At 51.0% G+C, this 20466-nt stretch overlaps 2 protein-coding genes, 2 non-coding genes and 1 pseudogene across 4 annotated transcripts in view; 3 read left to right on the plus strand and 2 right to left on the minus strand.

Annotated features, from left to right (window-relative positions):
- Positions 1 to 1822: 1822 nt before the first annotated feature.
- On the plus strand, positions 1823 to 13326 carry DKC1 (dyskerin pseudouridine synthase 1). Its single transcript, XM_039867014.1, has 15 exons — positions 1823 to 1977; positions 2742 to 2809; positions 3221 to 3307; positions 4928 to 5019; positions 5221 to 5405; positions 6042 to 6106; positions 6479 to 6605; positions 6840 to 6970; positions 7400 to 7543; positions 9089 to 9209; positions 9666 to 9784; positions 10459 to 10562; positions 11096 to 11144; positions 11988 to 12116; positions 12491 to 13326. The coding sequence occupies exons 1-15, from the start codon at positions 1962 to 1964 to the stop codon at positions 12554 to 12556; spliced, it is 1503 nt and encodes a 500-aa protein (XP_039722948.1). The 5' UTR covers positions 1823 to 1961; the 3' UTR covers positions 12557 to 13326.
- Positions 4361 to 4771, minus strand: LOC120605876 (40S ribosomal protein S27-like; annotated as a pseudogene).
- Positions 7074 to 7207, plus strand: LOC120605954 (small nucleolar RNA SNORA36 family). The gene has a single exon (XR_005653790.1). It is a non-coding gene; the product is annotated as a small nucleolar RNA SNORA36 family (small nucleolar RNA).
- On the plus strand, positions 10890 to 11018 carry LOC120605955 (small nucleolar RNA SNORA56). Its single transcript, XR_005653791.1, has one exon. It is a non-coding gene; the product is annotated as a small nucleolar RNA SNORA56 (small nucleolar RNA).
- Positions 13327 to 14495: 1169 nt separating the features above from the next.
- Positions 14496 to 20466, minus strand: part of MPP1 (MAGUK p55 scaffold protein 1) — a 28417-nt gene continuing 22446 nt past the window's right edge. Inside the window, exons 7-12 of the mRNA XM_039867015.1 lie at positions 20059 to 20165; positions 19415 to 19495; positions 18592 to 18672; positions 17068 to 17270; positions 16725 to 16799; positions 14496 to 15133 (exon numbers count right to left, since the gene is read on the minus strand). Of these exons, the coding sequence (XP_039722949.1) occupies positions 14957 to 15133; positions 16725 to 16799; positions 17068 to 17270; positions 18592 to 18672; positions 19415 to 19495; positions 20059 to 20165 (724 nt within the window). The 3' untranslated portion in view covers positions 14496 to 14956. The remainder of the gene's footprint in view (positions 15134 to 16724; positions 16800 to 17067; positions 17271 to 18591; positions 18673 to 19414; positions 19496 to 20058; positions 20166 to 20466) is intronic.

Genomic DNA, 20466 nt, shown 5'->3' on the forward strand with positions numbered 1-20466 from the left:
TCTTCACATGGTCTTCACCTCTTCTGTCTGTGTATCTTTTCCCTTCTCTTCTAAGGACACTTGTCATTGGATTTGAGGTCCACCTGGGTAATCTAGGACAATTTCATCTCAAGATACTTAACTTAATTTCACCCACAAAGACCCTTTCTCCAAATAAGATCACATTCATAGGGTCCAGAAGTTAGGACGTATCTTTTGGGGGACCGCTCTTCGCCCTACTACAGAAGGGAAGCCATCGAAGGACTTGGAGCAGAGGAGGGACATGGCGTGACTCACAGTTCAATGGCTCTTTCCAGATGCTGAGTTGAGAAGACACTATAGTTGGAAAGAGAAGAAGCAGAGGGAACTGCAGGAGGCCACCGAAAAAATCTAGGAGAGCCATAAAGATGGCTGGACTACAGTGACAGCAGTGAGGGTGGCGTAAAACCATCAGATTCTGCATCTCCTTTTGAAGGCAAAGCTGACAGGCTTTGCTAACAGATCCAATGAGTGTTGGAGAAAGACGAAGCCCATAGGAAAAACCGTCACTGAGGAGAACCTCAAACTTATTCAGCCAAGCATATACCAGTGACGTGTTATAAAACCGTGGATTGGTTGACACTGAGCACTTTGGTTATCTATAAAAAGTCAAGCTAGATCATCATTATTACCTTGGCATACACCAGGATAAATTCTGGATAGACTAAAAGTTACATGAGGAAAAAACAATCGTGTTTTTTTTTTAAAAAAGAATTCCAACGTATTTTTTTGTTAGTTTCAGGTTCATATATTTTTTTAAGCCACGGTAAAATAAAATGGGAAATTTTCTATTCTTTGGACGGCAGAGGAGGAAAGGAAAAAAATAACAGCTAGCCTCTTTTGTCAGCGGCAACTCATTAGGAAAGACAATGGCAAAATATTCCATTTACAACCGCAATAAAGGTTTAAATAACTAGGGATCAATCGAGTCCACACAGGCTAGGCTAAGAATCTCCGCTTGAGAGACGGAAAAGCGAGAGGTGCACCAAAGACAGAAGGGAAGAGGGCTTGCTTGAACCAGGAGCGCTACTTCCTGGCTGTCCAATTGTGCAGCCACTAGCGACCTGTGACTGTTGAGCACTTGACATAGGCCCCAGTCATGGAGTTCAAATGGAGATGTGCTGTAAAGGTAAAACACACACCCGAAAGACTTGGCAGAAAAAAAAAAAGCAAAATAACCTATTCATAAGGTTGTATATTGCTTATCTGTTGAAATGATATTTCGGATCGCTGGGGGAAATAAAATTTGTTATTAAAATAAATTTCACCTTTTTCTCTTGACTTTTTCCCCTTCGAGTCTGCTGAAAAATTTAAAAGGACTCAGGTGGCTCTCAGTCTATTCCTATTGGCCAGCGCTGCTCTAGCTGGATGGGAATTGCAAGCAGCAAAGGGCTTTCAACATCTCTGTGCCTTAACGTCTTAATTGTTCAATCGAGAATGATCCGACACCAACCTTAAAGGGTCGGCGAGAGAAGCAATGAGCTACTTCCAACACAGTACTCAGCCGGGTGCCCGGGAGCCCAGGTGCCCGGGTGCGCGGGTGCCCAAGCGCGGGTTAAACCCAGAGAGGGTAAGTGAACAGCAGCCAGGGCCACGCCCACAGACTATGGGCGCCCCCAGGGCGGACTGCACATGCGCACTCAGCCTGGGAGTGGGCGCGGGGACGCAGCCGTCCAGCCTTAAAGAGCAGGCATCGGCACGCGCATCAGCGCATTGCGGCTATCCTGCCATGGCCGAGTCAGCCAATGCGATTGCGCAGGTGGCTCGCTCTCGCCTCGGGCTCGACCTCCTTATCCTGGGCCCGCCCCGCGTCGCGGCACGCACAGGGAGGTGCAGAGTTGGGCGGGTCCTAGCGGCGTGGCCTGACGGCGGCGGGAGTCTATAATCGCTCTCTTGGCTGTGGCTCACGCGGCTCGCACGGCTCGCACGCTCTGTGGGGGAACATGGCGGACATGGAAGGTAAGGGTCGTTCCCTTGTGATTGGTTGGGCCGAGTATCCCCGGCTGGGGCCAGTTCCTCCTGCTCGGAGAGTCTGGGTTGGGAGATGGCTCTGGGCCTGAGCTTTCCGCTAGTTCCAGCTGCCGGGCTTCCTGCCGGCCTTGCCTCTTGGCTTTGGCACAACGGGTGAGAGCAAAAAAGCGGGAGGCCCTCGCGATCAGGTGGCGCTGCGAGGCTCGGAGCTCCTGCTTAGAGCACAGACTCCTTAGGGCCCGGGTCGCCATCAAAGGCATCGGCCGTGCCGGCGACCCTGAGATGGCAGGAGTCGTTGCAGTACCTGTGCCGCCCGCAGGTCAGACGCCACAGTCAGCGAGCGCTACGCGATGAAGGATGGAGAGGATGGTTGGAACGGGCGGGGAAGAAAAAGGAGCTGAGGGGCTTGGGTACGGGCATAGTTTCGACATGCGAGAAAGTTATAGAAGTCACATATCCGCGGGGACAGTCAAGCGGTCACTTATGGAACTTTTCGTCCCGCTTCTGCGGCATGTTTAAACCCCGCCACGGCCACGTGGTGAAGCGAATGGAAGCTGACACGTGCGACTGCTTTCAGTCGGTTACGGCGCCATGCAACCCACGCATCTGGCCTTACTTTGTTTACCCAGCAATTGCAGACCAAATCCATTTATCTGTCTTGGGTATCGTCCCCTATTTTAAACTTCATTCGTTGCCTTTATTTTCGGGGAGAACTCCCAAATCTCGTTGTTGTTGTTTTTTTTTTTCGTTAGAAATTATTTTGCCCAAGAAGCATAAGAAGAAAAAAGGGGTGAAGTCATTACCAGAAGAAGATGTAGCCGTGAGTAGGAATATGTTTTACCGTTATGACTAAAGAAGTAAAATCACTTAGATAACAGATTACAGAAAACTACTATTTTTAAGTGTTTCAAAGGAATTGGGAAGTGCCCCAGGCAAGCTAAGCCTCGCCTGTAAGATAGTTTACTAAACGGTGTTGGCCACCAACTGCTTTCTCTGAAATTCTATCTTATCTCACCTGCAGACCTGCTGTCCCTTGTTCTCTTTAAATAGCTGTCCTCATCTTGTGGGCACTTCATTCACCGTTTGGCTCATTCCTTCTCTTGCCCTTGGAGATAGTGAAGAAGCATAGACTCCTTCGTTTTCTATTGAAAACACATAGGCTTTCGTGGTGGCAATGCCATTGTCCAAAATCAGGTGGGGAGTCTAACGGTATGTTTCTGTCCCACGGAAGGAAATACAGCACGTCGAAGAATTTCTTATCAAACCTGAATCCAAAGTGGCTCAGTTGGACACATCTCAGTGGCCCCTGTTGCTAAAGGTAAGGTGTTCCAATTGTGTGTGAGGTCAGTGCGTCACTTTGACTTATTTGTGTTAACCAGTGCGTTAAGAGTGCTTAACGCTAGCGTTCATTCCTCACTTGGAAGTGCCAGGGGCTGCAGCCTCAAGCAGTGTTCCTCAAGGTGTCTGAGGGGAAGAAGCGGGTTTTAATTTTTTTTTGCATTTTCGATGCACCCAACACTGTCTTAGAATATAGTTAAAATGTCGAAGCAGCATCAAACTGCTGTTTATGAGCAGTTCTCGGTTTCTGTGCTTAACTGCATCTTATAGACTTGTACCGGTTTGTGGCCCACACTTGGAGTAGGACTGCTTTAGTGCTTGAGAAATGTGGGCTTTGAAGCCAGACCAATTTGGGTCAAGCAGTGTGTGACCTTGGGCCGGTCATTTAATCTCTTTGAAGTTGTTCTTAATATCGTCTCTTAGGAAGGCAAACTAAAGGCTGCAGGAGGTAATCCATGAAATGTGTTTAGCCACGGTGCCTGGCATGTCATGTCCTCTAGAAATGATTGGCTATTGTGTCGGGTTTTAAATAGGGGGGTTTAGTAATGAGTTTAATTACAAGTTTCACAAATGACTTACTGGGCACCAGCTCCGAGATGAGGAGAAAAAGGGTAGAAAAAGTTACTAACACTCCTTGACTATACACACACATATGTATGTATGTTATCGTAAAAGAATGTGATTTGCTTATATAATTCACAGTTAAGTTCCTACTTGGCGTGCCGTGTCTTGCATTTAGATGCATCTGCTTTTCTATTGTACGCCCTGGGGATGTGCTAGCGAACCTGATAGGCAATGTCCCTACTGTCACAGAACTTAAAATCTAGGGGTGGGAGATAGGTAAAAAATAATTGCTATTTGTAGGAAGCTCCGTGATGAAGCTAAACTAAACTGGGTGGTATAAAAGATGGCTTCGCTTGAGGGGAGCACTGTCAGATCAGTGGTTTAGCCTCAGAAAGGGGGGGAGCGAAAAGGAGCAGACATGAGAAAAGGCAAAAACAAGATAGTCATGTTTGAGAAACATCAACGGGCCTCAATTTGGCTGTCTGTTGTCTCTGAGAAAATCAAAGGTGGTTCATGTTCCAGTCGTAAACCTGCACAGTGACGCTCACTCTGTTCTGTACTTCCCCAAGAAGTCTTTCTAGAGGAGTGATCAAATTTGTCTTTTTCGGGGGCCGTATCCAAACGGTGTTTGCTGGGTTCCTCGCTCGTCTGGTTTCAGGGCGCTTTTAAAAGTGCTGCTTCTCTCTGAAGGAGCATCCTTCTGTGAGCCTCGCTTCCCTCCCGTAGGCTGACAGACAGCGGAGCAGCCAGCGCACGAAACCGCCGTTTGTGCATAGCTAAAGTTGGTGGTGATTTGATTTGCTGGGCATTTCACACCCACGAAGTAGGAATTGGGCCTCCGCACCGGGCCCAATGGGATGGGGGAGGTCCTTGGAGGCATGTTCTCGTGGGTAGTTAGTTGTCAGCGCTGGAAAGAAATTTGTCTTGTTCTTAGTCACAGGTGATTTCCCCAGTACGTGAGGGGGCTTAACACTTTGTCACAGCAGATAATGAACATATGAGTTGAGTTTATCTTGTGTTGTATCATTGCTTCTAGAATTTCGATAAGCTCAATGTAAGGACGACACACTATACACCTCTTCCCTGTGGTTCAAATCCTCTGAAGAGGGAGATTGGGGATTATATCAGGTAAGCATGTTGGGAGCGGCCGCTGCTCTTTGCACAGTGACCCTCTCATGTCAGTTATGCAAGGGGGTGGTGGCATCTTAGAATGGCATTGCCCTAAGTGTGTAACCTGTACCCACTGTGAACTCTTCTTTTTTACCCTTCAAGTTTCGTTTTCGCGGGAGGACCGGAGCCAATGGTCCAGTAATTTCTTTTCCATTTTAGGACAGGTTTCATTAATCTCGACAAGCCCTCCAACCCCTCTTCCCATGAGGTGGTGGCCTGGATCCGACGAATACTTCGGGTGGAGAAGACAGGGCACAGTGGTACTCTGGATCCCAAGGTGACTGGCTGTTTAATCGTGTGCATAGAACGAGCCACTCGCCTGGTCAAGTCACAGCAGAGTGCAGGTATGTGGAGGAGGGAGGGGAGAGGTGGGCGGCTTCCCCTGAGATTGGAAGGCTTTCTGTATTTCCTGTCCCTTCTACATTGTGGCTCTTGGAAACGATTTCTTTATTAGCTAAAAAAAAAAAATCCTTAAGCAGAGAAACTCGTTTTGTTTCTGTGTCCCTTCAGTCCTCTGCCGGACCCCGGTTTGTCCGGCCTTTCCGGGAGTTCCGGGTACTAGGCAAGCGCACACTGAGCCCATGATGTCTGTCCTAGAGCCAGGGCAGACTGCGTCCGAGTGCAGCTCTTGGCCTGTCACCCCGGGCTCGTCTGACGCCATGCTGCTGCCGCCACCTCAAGTGCCCTCCCGTCAGTCTCTCCTGGGCAGATCCCCCGACTTGACCTTCACAGAGTTTCATGCAGGCAGGGCCTGCACCGGGCGCTCCGGCTGCCCCCGTCAGCGCACTGCCGGTCGAAGTCCCCACGAGAAAGCCATTCCTTTCCCACGTCTGCACCGCGAAATCTGTCTTGCTGCAGATTTGACAGAGATAGGGCGAATTGTCTGCTTTTCCTGCCACACAAAATGGGAGAGAGATGAACATGTAAAGAAAACAGAAAACTCAGTGGCCACACCTGACTACTCTTTTGTCATTTTTCAGGCAAAGAGTATGTGGGAATTGTCCGGCTGCACAATGCCATTGAAGGGGGGACTCAACTTTTTAGGGTAAGTGTGTAATCCTAGGGAGGGCATCTTTCGGCAACTTGGATCTCTGAGCCCGTAGGTGTCTGGAAACAGCTCGGCTTTCCTGGCTGGCCTCTCCTGTCCTTTCAGTGGGCTGCCCTAGGCAGCCTGGACAGGTGACTGCAGATGGCAGGGGGCACTTCTGGCCATGGCCCTTCTGGGGAGAAGGATCTGATTAGCTCGGAGCCATCCCCGTGTAGCGGAAGGAAGAAGCAAAAAGCGAAAGGGCCTTTTAGATCTTACCCGATCGAAAGAAACCGTGTGTGTGTTTCTTACCCTCCCCAGACGTGCCCTTTATCTCGTTTGAGAGTGCACGCAGTGACAGTCCTTATTTCGGTTCATGCTTGTTCTCAGGCCCTAGAGACTCTGACGGGCGCCTTATTCCAGCGACCCCCACTGATCGCTGCAGTCAAGAGGCAGCTGCGAGTACGGACCATCTACGAGAGCAAAATGATCGAGTACGATCCCGAGAGGAGACTAGGTGGGTTGTTAGGCCCGTGAGGAGCTGAGTTGACACAGACCGTAGGTGGCCAGGGACACATTCCTGCACTTCGCACTGATCACAGATGCCCTCAGTGTGTGGTGCAGCTGTGGCCTGTGTCTACCGTCTCCAGTCTCACTGGCTCAGGTAGAGAATAACTGGGTTTCTCAACTGGTGGTGTGTTTACTTTGACAAACGTGTGCCACTTTGCGTGTGTGTGTGCGCGTGCCTTAGGAATCTTCTGGGTGAGTTGTGAGGCCGGCACCTACATTCGGACGCTGTGTGTGCACCTCGGTTTGTTACTGGGAGTCGGCGGTCAGATGCAGGAGCTTCGGCGGGTTCGTTCTGGAGTGATGAGCGAAAAGGTAACGTAACACGCCGTCATGGGGCGAGCAGGTTTAGAGCTGGCACTTAATGCTTTCTGGCCCTTGGCGGGACTCTACCTGCTCCCGTCCCGGAATAGGCAGTTTCCAAAGTGTTGAGTTCAGTTCAGGGCAGCTTCCCTGTTCTGCTAATTTAACTTTGGGACACTGAAGCACAGGCTAGGGGACATGACTGGATAGAAAGCATCACTCTGTTCGTTCATCTCCCAGCCTACAAAAATGCTTGCTCGGATTTAAGTGTATCAACAGTGAGAGATGTCCAGAAGAGAAGTGATTCTGAAGAGACTGAGGACCGATGAGCTCGGACTAGCACACAAGACTGAAGTCACTCAGTTTTTGGAAATTCGGGGTCTGTTGGGCTCTTTGAGGTACAGTGACACTGGCTGATTTTCATGCGTGGATGCTTTTCAGGACCACATGGTGACGATGCACGATGTGCTTGATGCCCAGTGGCTGTACGATAACCACAAGGACGAGAGTTACTTGCGACGAGTTGTGTACCCTTTGGAAAAGCTGTTGACATCTCATAAACGGCTGGTTATGAAAGACAGTGCGGTACGTTTGGATTTTGGGTCCCCGTTTGGACAAAATGTGACTCCGGAGACGAGACGTGGTCCGTGTTCTGAAAACTTTTTCTACTTAAGTTCACAACATCATGTTCTGTTTCTTTATTTTCCTTGGGGTTTATTGTTTTGCTTTTGTAGATTTGACACTGGATTCATTTTCCTTTTTTTTTTTTTTTTTTGGTTTAGTGGACCAGGTTTATGGTTAACTTTATTATTAAATCCAAACCCGACGTACTAAATGAAACTTTAATGCTAGGCCCAATTCTATTTCAAAATAAGGCAAATTCATTTTCCAAAGAGGTATCCCAGAGTAACTTGGTTCAAGAAATAGATCATCGGCAGTACATAAAATTGGCCCTCCCGTAACCTGGTAGTTCTGCATGTGCCTAAGAAGCCTTGAGTTAAGTTATTTCTGTTCTGTGAATTTCATAAAATTTTGTTGTTTAAATAAATCCCACTCCGGGTCTATAAAATCTAAAGATCACTGGGCCTTTCAAGCTCTTCATGTATTCATTAAATGACATCGAGAGTAGTCCTCTTAATAATGCAAGGAGATATGCAATTAGTTTTGTCAGTTCGGGTTTCTTCTTTAGTAGCGATTCAAGGATGAGTTTGTTCCCGAAAACTCCAGAATTTTGTAAATATCCTTTTCTAATGGTATGATCGGAGAACGTGGCCTTTTATAAATTAGGATTGTCTTTGTGGCCAAATGCAGAATCACTTTTGTAGCAATAAAAAATTCTTTAACTTTGAAGGCTGTCAGTTTCTGTGTATATTTAATAGAGGTTTATCATTCATATTCAGATCAGATAGACATGTTTGATGTATCTTTTATACATTACTGTTCATAAGAAAAGATGAAAAACTGAAGAGGCATCCTAAAGCATGCCACTGTGACTGCAAACTCGTGACCGCATGAAAGAGAACAGAAATGTGACATGCTCTCCTTACGCTGGGGTCAGACTGCCTGCCGGCTTCTGGCTGAATTTAGGGGGAGGGTGGAAAATGGTCAGCAAGAGATCTAGGTGAGTAAAGACAAGATGACACAAGGCAGATGGATGCATTGAGTGCCACTGAACTCAGGGAGGTAGCCTTATCGCGTACTTGTTGGCCTGTAAGTTGTGCCTAAACTCGGGTATAATTTGGTCCAACAGGCCTTGGCTGTCTGCCTTGCCAGTTACTCTGGAAGCCTGTTACTGCCCAGAGCCCCCAGTCAATCTCTTTGGTCTCTTAGTTCTGTCCAGATTTTCCCCTTAATGATAAGGAATAGAGAAGAACAGTTACAGAAAACTAGGGCTGGCTTTTGGTTTCGGATGAAAACTTCCTTAAGTCCCACATTCAGACAAGGAGGAGCTACTTCAAGGCCCGGTGGGCGGTTACCATATGCAGAGTCACTTTGGGTTGCCCGTGGCACCAGTAGCTCTCAGTGCTGTTGGCATCATCTCCCATGTGGGGAGATGCTCGCAGGCCCCTCTCCCCGTCATCCGCCCCTGCCCTGCCGTGGCCATGCTGTCACAGTGCCGTGTCCCTGCAGGTGAATGCCATCTGCTACGGGGCAAAGATCATGCTTCCGGGTGTTCTCCGGTATGAGGACGGCATCGAAGTCAACCAGGAGGTCGTGGTCATCACCACCAAAGGGGAGGCGGTCTGCATAGGTAGGGTGGTCGCCCTCATCCCTTCAGCACCATCGTAGCCGGGCTCAGGGAGAGCAGGTCCCCATGCCCTGGCCCCCTCGGCGCAATCTACTCAGTGTGTCGCCAAGGGTTCGTAGGGTGGTTACAGTGAAGGGCCCTGTCAGGCACAGGCGAGGAGCAGATGAGTGTGGTTCCCCCTTGTCCCATGGGCTGCTGCTAGAGGCCACATCTCAGCAGCTTGGCTCGCTGGCGAGACGAGGGGAAATTGTCAGTGAACGGATACGTGTCCATGGCGAGCGGCGGGGAGCCTTTAGGCCAGCCCTTAGCCACACGCACGTCCTCAGTGGAGGACACCTCGCTTAGGCATTCAAGCTTCGAATCTGGAAAGGTGTGAAACAAGTCAAGCTTTCTGGTCACCACCGGTCATCAAGGCTCTGCCCTTCAGGTCATTCTCTTATCTCTTTGTGACATGCTCAGCCATTGCGCTAATGACCACAGCGGTGATCTCTACCTGTGACCACGGGATAGTAGCCAAGATCAAGAGAGTGATCATGGAGAGAGACACTTACCCTCGGAAGTGGGGTTTAGGGCCAAAGGTAAGTGGGGCTGGGCGTGTGCCCCGTCAGGTTGTTTTGTGAGCGTCGTTGAATACTTGGGCAGCCCTTGTGTGTCCCCGCTGCCAGAGCCTTGCCTTGTGCTGGGCTCAGGGGGAATCACTGGTCAGTGGAAATGGGCCCGTGTCAGACCTTTGAGGTTCCGGTCTAATGGGAGGAAGCAGCTGAGCGTCGCTCAGGCTGCACAACAGAATGGCAGATTTTAGCCAAGCCGAGGGCTCATCAAGGGGGCAGAGGTGCCTGGCACCTGCAGAGCCCACAGTGAGGGGTTCGACCTGGTAGAGGGGGGAGTCCGAGTACGGGGTCTTCATTGAGCCACGCCTGTGTGCAGGATGTAACACTAGATGTCGATGAGGTGAACACGGGAGGGAAGAGTCCAGGGCAGCTGCAGTAGTATGTGCAAAGGCCCTGTGCCACCAGATGACACTACAGAGGCTCTGCAGTGTAAGTGCAGAGACAGTAAGCTTCGTGACCTTGAACGAGTCCCGTGTTTGCTCCTGTTGGAGAGGGTGGGTGAGTTTTGAGTGCTCAGCAGAGGAGCGAGTCCTAGCTGAGAATACACAGAGGAGGAACTCTAAGGAGCCGCCCGCATGCAGCCGTGATGCCTGCTTATGTGCTGACACCGTTCTAATGTCAAATCTCCGATGGTTCGCCAGGCAAGTCAGAAGAAGCTGATGATCAAGCAGGGCCTTCTGGACAAGCACGGCAAGCGCACAGACAGTACGCCTGTCACTTGGACACAGGAGTATGTGGACTACAGGTGAGAGCAGGACATTTTCGATGAGCAGGGCAGGCAGGGGCGGCATGCTTGCCCCCTGGATGCAGTAGCACATCAGCGACAGGTGAGGATGTCAAGGCAGTGAGGTTAGGAGGGGTACACGCGGCGCACTGGCCACCTGGATGGGGGCATCAAATCTAACTGAGGACAGAGGTCGTGGGGCCCAGGTGTGTGGAGGGAGACAGAATTAGTTCGGGGGAATTTACTAAACGGGGGCGCAGAGGAACCCCTGCGGCAGGTCGCGAGGCCTTGGGGGCTGTAGGGGCGCAGCAGGTCGCTTCACTTTGACTGCCCGGGCCAGTTAAAGGACAGCAGACAGTTATCCCTTTCTAGTCTGGCTCGTGGGACTCTAGAGGGAGTCAGTCTGCAACAGTAAGTGGTGAGTTCTTCCGTCCAACGTCAGCATTTTGATGGTGGCCTCAGACTTGCCAGATATCACCGGTCGACTGCCGGGCAGCGGTTCCTCCGTGGACGGCTGCTCAGCCAGGCCGACTGATCGCCCCGTCTCCTTTCAGTGATGCCGTGAAGAGTGAGGAGGTGGCCGAAGCAGTGAAACCCCCGAAGGTGGGTGGCATGCTGTGGTCAGTGAGATGTGCTTTGGGAGATGCTCGTTGGGCCAGCCTTGGTGACTGGTGAGGGCCATCCAGCCGTACATCCTGGCTCGCTCAGTGTGGCAGGGCTGTCCGCCCCCCTGGGAACACCGTGCGCACAGCTGATGCTGCAGGGCGCTCACTTGGGCTCTGCAGGTGACAGTTCACAATCCCTGTCGTGTCTGCTGGGGGACGGGTGTGACAGTTGGACTGGCCTCATCGCCCACCTCAGCTGAGGCAGCGCCACTGAAAAAGTCAGGGGTGCGTGTTCCTCCGGCCCCCAAGTGGCGGCCCAGGTGTGTTGGAATCAGGTGCGACACTGGCAGCTGTGTGAAACGGAATGAAGTGGCCCGAGGCTGGCAGCCTCCAGACAGCAGCAGCTCCGTGTCGCCAGTCTGGGAGAGCACGCGCGGGCAGCTTGCGGGTTGGCGACCGCTGGCATTACAGCACCAAATGGCGTGTGGCTCTGACATGAGCCGGGTGGGGAGAGCATTTCCTGCCCCCTCCGAGGACCTGGGGGAGCGAGTGCTGCCCAGCTTCGTGCACCTGCGAGGCCCACCTGTGAGGCCGGCTCCAGAGACACAGCCTTGCCGGGGCCACACGGGCCCTGAGCTCCGCACCGCTCCTGCCGCGCCCGCCGCCTCCTGGCCTTCGAGTTGGGAAATTCCAGGGCCCGTTGGGGTCCATAGTTAGGAACGATCTTCCTCTCGGGCTGGCAGGAACTTTTCTGGGGGCGTCCACCACCTTTCGACTTACGAACCTTTCTCCTCCACTTTTGCCCCAACGTCTGACGTTTGCTCATTTGTCATGACCTTAGCGGAGGCGAGAGAGCGAGAGTGACGAGACCTCTCCAGCGTCCACGCCATTGGTCAAGAAGGAGAAGAAGAAGAAGAAGGACAAGAAGGCCAAAGCTGCTCTGGAGAGCGCGGGCGAGCCGGGCGGCGGGGTGCGTGTGGCAAACACGGTGGCCGGGAGACTCGGGTCCGCCTGCCCCTCGGAGGGCCAGGGATGCCCAGGTGGCGCCGGCTCGGTTAGCCTGGGGGCTGCCCCGCGTTTCTGGCCTGCCTCTGCGCCAGCAGCCCCGCAGGATGGACGGCGCGGCATTTCCCAGTGACAGTGCTGATGATGGTGGGTGGGGAGGGTGCGTCCCTTGGGAATCTGGATGCTCCTTTCGCGAGAGTGGACCGCTGGGAATCTCGGGCTTCGTGCTCTGTGCAAAGTCGACTTAAGCCACAGCACCCCGCGGGGCCTGGGTCCTTGGCCGAGCAGAGCTTCCCCGACTGTTAACAGATCCGTGAGCTCCCTTTCTTTTTCCCCCAGGACAGCGACACCACCAAGAAGAAGAAGAAGAAGAAGAAAATCAAAGTGGAAGAGCTGTCTGGGTAGGGCGCAGGCAGCACGGGCCCCTCTGGGAGGAGCAATGAAAGCCTTATGGAAACAGCATAGTTCCTTTTGTTTTTGAGGGAATGCAGCGTAGGTCCCGGGGAGGGTGGGGAGTCACTGGCATGTTTCAGCTGCCACTCGAGACCTCAGCGATGTTGCCTGGTGTGGCCATCCCATCTTGTCCTGTTTTAAGGATCCGGGTGCGGGAGGCAGATTTGACAGCGCCCAGTCCTCTGCTTGGGAGAGGCGGGAAGCCTCGCCTTTGGCCCCAGCACTGCCCAGTAACCGCGTGCAGCTGTTTCCTGATGGCCGTTGTAACATTGTCCTCCTCACTTGCTTCTGCCACCCCCTCTCCTTCTTTGAAAAAGATTGTAAAAATTGTGCAGTGAAATGGTGTAGAGCAAGTAAAAGAATTAACTGAATCTTGTTCGCCGGGGGATGGATCTCCAGCGTCCTATGAGAACTGTGCTATTTTGGTGTCAGAGCCACTTCCGTCACCCCACGTCCCCTTCTAGACAAAAGCCTGCTGAGGACTCGTGGTCTTCCAGCTTCTCGGCCATTCCCAGTCCCTCCGGTCTAGCAGTCATTGGTGTGCTTATTCAAAGCTTGTGTACGGTCTCATGCACCTACTTGCGTGGCTACTTGTGTTTGTGACAAGCCAACACCTTCCTGTATTCCTCATTTTAATCCTCGTTCACTTTCAAAGGATATAATCAGTCATCAACTGGGAGAAGGTTGTAATTTTTACTTATTAAAGTTTACTTATTACATTTTCTAAGTATTCCTGTTGGGTCTTTTAATTGTCGATGTCAAGCTAGTTGAACAAAAGGTACAATCTGATTAAAAATCTAGGGACCTTTATGTCGCTCGAAATTTGATGCTTTTCCTTTGGTTAATTTTCTTGCAACATGCACCTTGCGGCCTATCATCTGACATGGAATCAAATAACTGGAATCTTCATCGAAGATGCCAAGTAGGTGCTTGGAGAACCAGCCGTGTTGTGTAGTGGGCCTGGCAGCGTGTGTCGGAGTGTGTGGTCGGAATGCCTGAAAAAGCCCAGGGAACATGCAAGAGCTAGTTCTTGACAAGCCTTCAAGTGTCTAGTGACATCTGGGCTCGGTGGGAGCGCACTGAAGCACTGTTGCGGGCCAGGTCGGTGGCAAGAAGGGGGCGGAGATGATGGGTGTTCAGGAATCCAAAGGCCACAGTGAGGTCCAGGATTACCAAAAGCCAAGACAATGCAAGGGGCAGCTTGGGGGAGGCCTTGGCACATGTGCAGAGTGCACCCCAGTGTTGGCTCGTCGCAGCCTCCAGTGCCAGGGTCTACTATGTGACCAAAATGTGAGCCTCCAGCAGGGCGTAGCGGGAAGCTAAGTGCCTGCCAGTGCTGGGTTCCTGTCCAGGACGAGAGAGTTGTGCGTGGACCCCCGGCGTGGGGCCTGTGGTTGGGGGGTTTGGGGAGGGCACGGGGCGGGGGGAGGTTGTCATCCTAAGCAGCTGCATTTTAGCTCGAGCACTAACGTGCACTCAGTCCGGGCAGCCAGTCGTGTGGGTGCTGTGAAAACCACCTACTGAGAAAGATCGCTGAAGAGAGTGACTTGGGGGAAATAGAAAAGCTAAGCATAGTGGAAGCAAAAATGTTTGCTTATTGCCATGGAGCAAACACTAGACGATCTTACACCTTTGCTCCCCAAGTGTTTTGTATGTCGCACACGTGTCCATGTACAGACACCTGGTGTGATGCACCAAGTTGTGCCCTGCCCAGCACCCAGCACGTGAGAGGATGGGTTATTGCGGCCCCCAGACCCTTCAGGTTGTCAGGGGCTTGGAGGAGGCATCGAGGGTTGACGCCGTCCTCCAGGGACCTTAAAGCGGGTGACGTTTCCCGTTTCCCTTCCAGAGGCCGGTGGCGCAGGCAGAAACCCAGAGAGTTACAAGGTCATTGGCATTTCAACGGTAACTTTTATTGCTTTGAGGGTTTTCCTAGAGCAGAGGACATCCTATTGCACAGCTGTTTCATTTTGGCATTTTAGAAAGTTGCAGTTAAAAATAATTTCTTCAAAGTAAAGACAAAGGAAATACCCAGTGTGATTAAAGGTGAAGGTGCGCAGGCTTTCGAGGGACAGGGTCCACTGCTTTTCCTCCCCGCGTGAGCCATCTTTGGCACCTGCATTTGGATAGTACTTCCGGCCCCAGAGATCCTCGAGAAATCCAATGCACGGGGCTGCATGAAGCAGGAAAAGCGGAGCCCAGCCGTTCAGGAGCTTGCACAAGACTGACACCCACTGGCCTAAGTAGGATAGTGCATAGAGCTGAAAGCTGACACAAAACTAGTTGGAGCGACCCTGTTTGTCTTAAAGCGAGGGGAATGCAGTTCCAACCACCAGAGAGGGGCGCGCAGGCTTAGTAAACCCAGGAGACAGGCACCCACTGCGGGGAACTGCACGCCTGCTCAAAGGCTTCTTGCAGTTTCTTGAGGGTTTCATCAACGCCGTTATTGACCAGTGAGAGGTCAAAGTAGTGAGCGTACTGGCTGCGGATGGCCTCTGAGTCCTTCTGCAGCTGCTGCAGGGCCTCCGTCTGCAAAGAAGAGAGAAAGAGCCACCGATGAAGCAGGTCGCAGCACACTGAGCCCGAGAGGCCAATGACGGGTTTTATTTAAGTGGGTGTGGACTATTGTGACCCGTCCCTGGCTCTCCGTCGCCTACTTAAAGACTCAAACCCTGAAGGCCTTGCTTGAAAATGTTAACAGTAGGCCACGGAGAGGCAGTCGATTAAGAACAGTTCTCAGAGGACCCCAAACTAACCCTGGCTATAAATAATCAGAGCTCTCTGGAAGACCAGGAGCTATGACGAGATGGCGTGGACTTCACCAGCATCTCCCAGTTCTTTCCTTTGGACATGGGGAGCCATTCCGGCAACCGCCACAGTTGCAATCCCAGGACAAAGATGGGGCGACTGTAACCCCAGGCCTCTTTCTAGGACCTCAAACCCAGTGTCCATGAAAACACTGATCATTTAACTCCATAAAAGTAAAAGTGCTTCGGCAGCAATAAACACCAAAAGACACGCCAAATTAGGGGGAAAAAATATCTACAAGTGATATCTCAAAGGGCTCATCTCTCTCATATGGAGTACCTAGAAATCAGTAAGAAAAAGGCCAATAACCCCAAAGAACAATAAGCTAAGGACATGACCAAGTGTTAACACAAAAGGTAATACAGATGGCCCTTAAGGGTCTGACACTCGACTGCTTATAGCACAAGATAAAGGTACAATGAGATTCCCTTTTCCCTCTATCAGATCGGCCCCGAATGGAAGTTTGGATAACATCATCCTGGCACAGGGAAGCAAGCGCTCTGCTGGGTCATCTGTCCGAATTCCCCATTACCGAAGCCCGCATACCTGGACCCAGCCAACCTACCTGGAATTTTCCCTACAGATATATCTGCGCACCTGGCAAATGCCCTATGTACAGGGCCGTCGGTTGCAGTATTATTTATAATAGTCCAAGTTTTAAAACAACCCAACTAGCCATCCAGACAGAGGGTAACAGTGATAGTAAATAATCATGCTACGTCCACGCAATGGGAGAGCGTGCAGCTAAGACAAAAAAAAGCTCTCTACACAGTGACACAGGAGATCTCCATGGTGCTGAGCGAAAAAGCGGGGTGCGGCAAAGTGTGTGTAGGGTGGGTGTGGAGCAGGTAGCGATGGCAGTGGGAGCAGGGAGACCAGTATGTTCCTGGCCTCCTTTCTCTCCTCTCTGATGGCCACACCCCCCGGGGGGGCCCAGTGCTGTCCCCTTCGCAGTCCTACTTGATTGATCCCACGTCGCACCAGAGTGTCAAGATTTACCCAACCGTCCATCTCTGCCACTGCGCCCCGAGCACTTCCGGAACAATGACCGTGTCCCCATTACCTAGCATGGTCGCTGGCCTAGCCAGTGCTTTAATAAGTGTCTGCTGAGTGAATCGAATGCGTGTATGCCCTTTGGCTTCTTGGCCTCTCTGGAAGGACAGCAGTAGCCAGGAGACTCATGGGAGACTCGGTCACAAGCTGAAGCTGAGCCCCAGCCAGCACTCTGGCCAGCGATCTGGGCTGATGTCCCCCGTCTGCGCAGGCCCAGGGCGTGGACCCCCACCCACCCTGCACACTGGCTCCTTCCTACCTGAGTGCCCTGGTCCGTAGGTGCGATGAACACGATGAAAGGTGAGAGTTCCGCCGTCCGAACAATCTTCAGGGTCTAGAAAAGGAGGAAGGGGAGGGAGGAAGGAAGGAAGAACAGATTTAAAAAAAAACTACTTCGTCGTCATGGCGCAGTCCTCCTAAGAAGCATCTCTGGCCTTCGCCAAGCCCAGTGCTATCTCCAGTGTTTCTGGTAGCACTGTCCATGTTCCAGATGACCCCACCGAACGCGTATGAAACAAATCTGAGCTCCCCAGAGATTCCCACGAGCTTTGCAATCCAGCGCCCCCTGCCCCGTCCGCTCCTGATTTTCCATGCCTGCGCACCTGGGGCTCGATGTCGAGGATGGCAATCTTGCCCTGCTGATGGATCTGGTGCACTGTTTCGAATTTGGTGCCAAACATGTTGCCCTGGTAGCTGCCAAACTCCAAGAACTCGTTGGCAGAGATGCCCCTGGTCATCTCCTCCGTGGAGATGAAGTGGTACTCCTTCCCGTCTTCCTCACTCTTCTTGGGTGGCCGTGTCGTATCTGTGCACGAGAACCCAAGCCCCTGACAAACTCAGGGTCCTCGCAAGGACCGAGACTCTAGCTGCCTTTGGTGCAGAGAGTTTAATAGTGGGTTTTCTCCCACGGGATCTTTAAGGGCTGATGACACGAGACGATGCGGCTCAGAACATGTTCAACCTTCAAGAAGCAAAGTCCAACACACAAAATTCCTATCATCATTTTCCCTAACGTGAGTTACATCTCTCAAACTGCCAGCTCCAGGAACACGAGAGCTCGAAAAATGGAGAAGTAACAGCGAGAAGTATTTTTAAAACAGAATGTATAGGCTGTATTCTTGGAAGTATATTTAAAGTTTTCTTTTCATGGCTTGGAAAGAAGACGGCTTTGGTTTCATTGAAACTCGTATTGTTAAATGTTGGGATGTTCCTAAGTCATGACATTTACTGCTACTTGTATAAACCGGCCTCTAAGGAAGCTAGACTCCGATATTGTAGCTGGAGACACAAACCTCCCCGCCCCCACACCACTGGACCTCTCTCGCTTTCTATCTTCATCTTCATCTTCATCATCCTCCTCAATCCCCAACCCCACATGCATCTCTTTCGTCCCATCTTATAAAACAATTCTTCTCATTCGAACGTCCTGAATGACAAGCCTGTCCTGGTTATTTCTACTTCTAGGTTTCATTCACCCTTCAACCCAGGGCCATTTGCTTTCTGCCCCCACATGTGTCACAATGTCCCCAAAAGCAAAACGGAGAAGCAAAGAATACAAAACTACTACTCTCAGGTTTAGAATCCGTTTTTCTACTTTGATTAGCAGAATCTCTTCCTGGGAATATACGCCACCATACTCTGCAGACTCTGAGACTGTGTGTGCCTCTCCCAAGTGCTGCTTTGATTCGAAAGACATTTCATGAAAATAGAGGTAGCCGAGATGTCAATAGTTGGATAGCTTGGGAAATGACAGTATAGCCACTCAGCAGACGAGAAGAGAACTCGCGAAGAGATTAAGGCACATGAGAAAATGCGTATCTTATAAAGCAAAAAAAAGTAATAGAAGTTTTTAACAACATAGCACTCACTTAATTTTTTAAAGCGGGATAGAGGTGTTTACTTCCGCTTCTGTTACGTATATGCACAGCACGGAAGAGAGTAAAAAAACAACGTAGTTACGTTGTTAGTTGCGATGATTATGGGTATAAATTTGTATCTGTTCTAAACTGTGTTTTGTTTTTATAATCAAACATTTAAAGTAAACCACTCCCCCACCCCCCAAAAAAAAAGACCACCACAGTATCTCGGGTGGAGCGGGGTACTCCAAGGCCCCCAGAGCTACTTACACGGGGCAGGGTACGCGAACTTCTCCGGGTCCCGGCTGAGCAGGATGTTTTTAATGTGGCTGCGACCCACCCCGCTGGCTCCTGCAGAGCGAGAGAAGAAAGGCTTAGGGAAGAGAGAATCCAGCTTGCTATGATTTTAATGAAGGCTTCCATTTCTTTCCCGCAGGGGACAGGAGTAGGAACAGGGTACAGGTTTTCACGTCTCGGAGCCTGACATCGCCAACAGGTGAGAGTGAGTCGGCACAGCTTTCGGGCTAGGGTCACGTGCAAACATTCTTTTAAGCACAGGACGACTTGGGGCTTCAGGCCCTTGCATCCCTTGTCCCTCGTGCTGGGGAAGGAGACTCCTTCCAAGGGCAAAGGGTCGGGACTCAGTACATAACAGTGACTTCTGCAGGAGCTGACCGTGGTGGTTTCTGTGGATTTTCTAAGGGCACTGGCTTCACTGAGCTCCCCGACATGAACAGGACTGAATTTAAGGCAGTGTTTTTCCTGGTAAAGCTTACCGGAATCCTAAAACACACCTTCTGACGAACTCACATTTGAACTCTAAAGACAGCCCAAGAGCAAAACCCAGTTTTGAGCTTGTAAGGTTCAGTGTCACTTTTAGGGTGAATCCAGAGGGGGTATTGGTAAGAACTCAGAAAATTCTTTATATCTGCTCTCTATGGAGAACCCAAGATCTCTTACTTCTTTTATTTATTTATTTATGTTTTGCCCCACCGTCTTTTCTCTTTTGGAAGGAGAAGGCCAGAAATGTACTCTAACTAGGCCAGAAATGTACTCTAACTCGCAAAGCATCATGGGGGCGATGGGGACGTACCGATCAGCACCAGGGTCTTCCTCTTGAAGGCAGGGAGCCGAACCACTTCCTCGTAGGAAACAACATCCAACTGGTCAAAAACTAGGGACAAAGAACACCGAGCGATGTTCATTTCTCGAGCTGGGGTGAAATCGCGCCAGGTCGTGTCAGGTTCTGTGATTTTTCTCACGCTCCTGTCTTTTCTAGAGCGCTCCTGGCGGCTTGGAGGCTTTTTACAAGTGGTAGATTCCCACTCGTTTGTAATCTACCATCTGCTTGAAAACCCATCTGTAATTTTAGTATATTGTATTTCCAACCATGGTAGGTAAAAAAAAAAAACAAAAAAAACAAAGCCAGAATTAGTTCTCAGTAAAACATGTAGCTCTGGGTTGCTGAGATCTTCCAGCTGGTCATGCTGACGGCAGCGATGCACTGAGAAAGGTCTGGAAGGCGGGTGGGTTGGTTACCTGAGGGGCGAAGATGATGAGCAGGTGCAGGCAGACCACTAGCCTTCCCTTATAATGTATTGGCATTGGGAAGTTGAATGTAATAAAAGGAAACCAGAAGGAATGGTATGTTTTCTGCATCATGCATGTTCCACTGCACACCGTACCCCCTGTCCTTTGCCGCCAGGAGCCGGCGTACAGGACACCCGGGAGGCTTACTTGAGCTGTGCTTCGCCAGGTACTTGTCTTTGTACTTCTTCTTCTTCCCGAAGGGACTGCAGCTCGGGGCTTCGCTTGGAGCAGACTGAGCCACACTGGCCACTCGCCTGGTAAGAAAAGATGACCAAGGATGTCAGCGGACCCTCGATGTCAAATGCCGTGACAGGGCTTGGTGACCTCCTTTTGCTTTTACGCTACACCTCTGCACCGATCGGCCTTCTTCCCTTTGCACTTGCCAAAAACCTTCGTGTTGTCCTTGACCCCTCTCCTTGTCTCTCACGCCTTCTGCCAGCCACTCATACTCTGTGCGTCTCTAACACGCCCCCTTCACATTCATCCTCTCCCCCCTGTATCTCCCCCTTTTCTGTGTTCTTTGGCCTCTCTCGGCCTCAGCTCGTCTTTCTTTTT

This window comes from Pteropus medius, unplaced genomic scaffold (genome assembly GCF_902729225.1).
Source record: "Pteropus medius unplaced genomic scaffold, Ma_sr-lr_union100, whole genome shotgun sequence".
NCBI lineage: Eukaryota > Metazoa > Chordata > Mammalia > Chiroptera > Pteropodidae > Pteropus > Pteropus medius.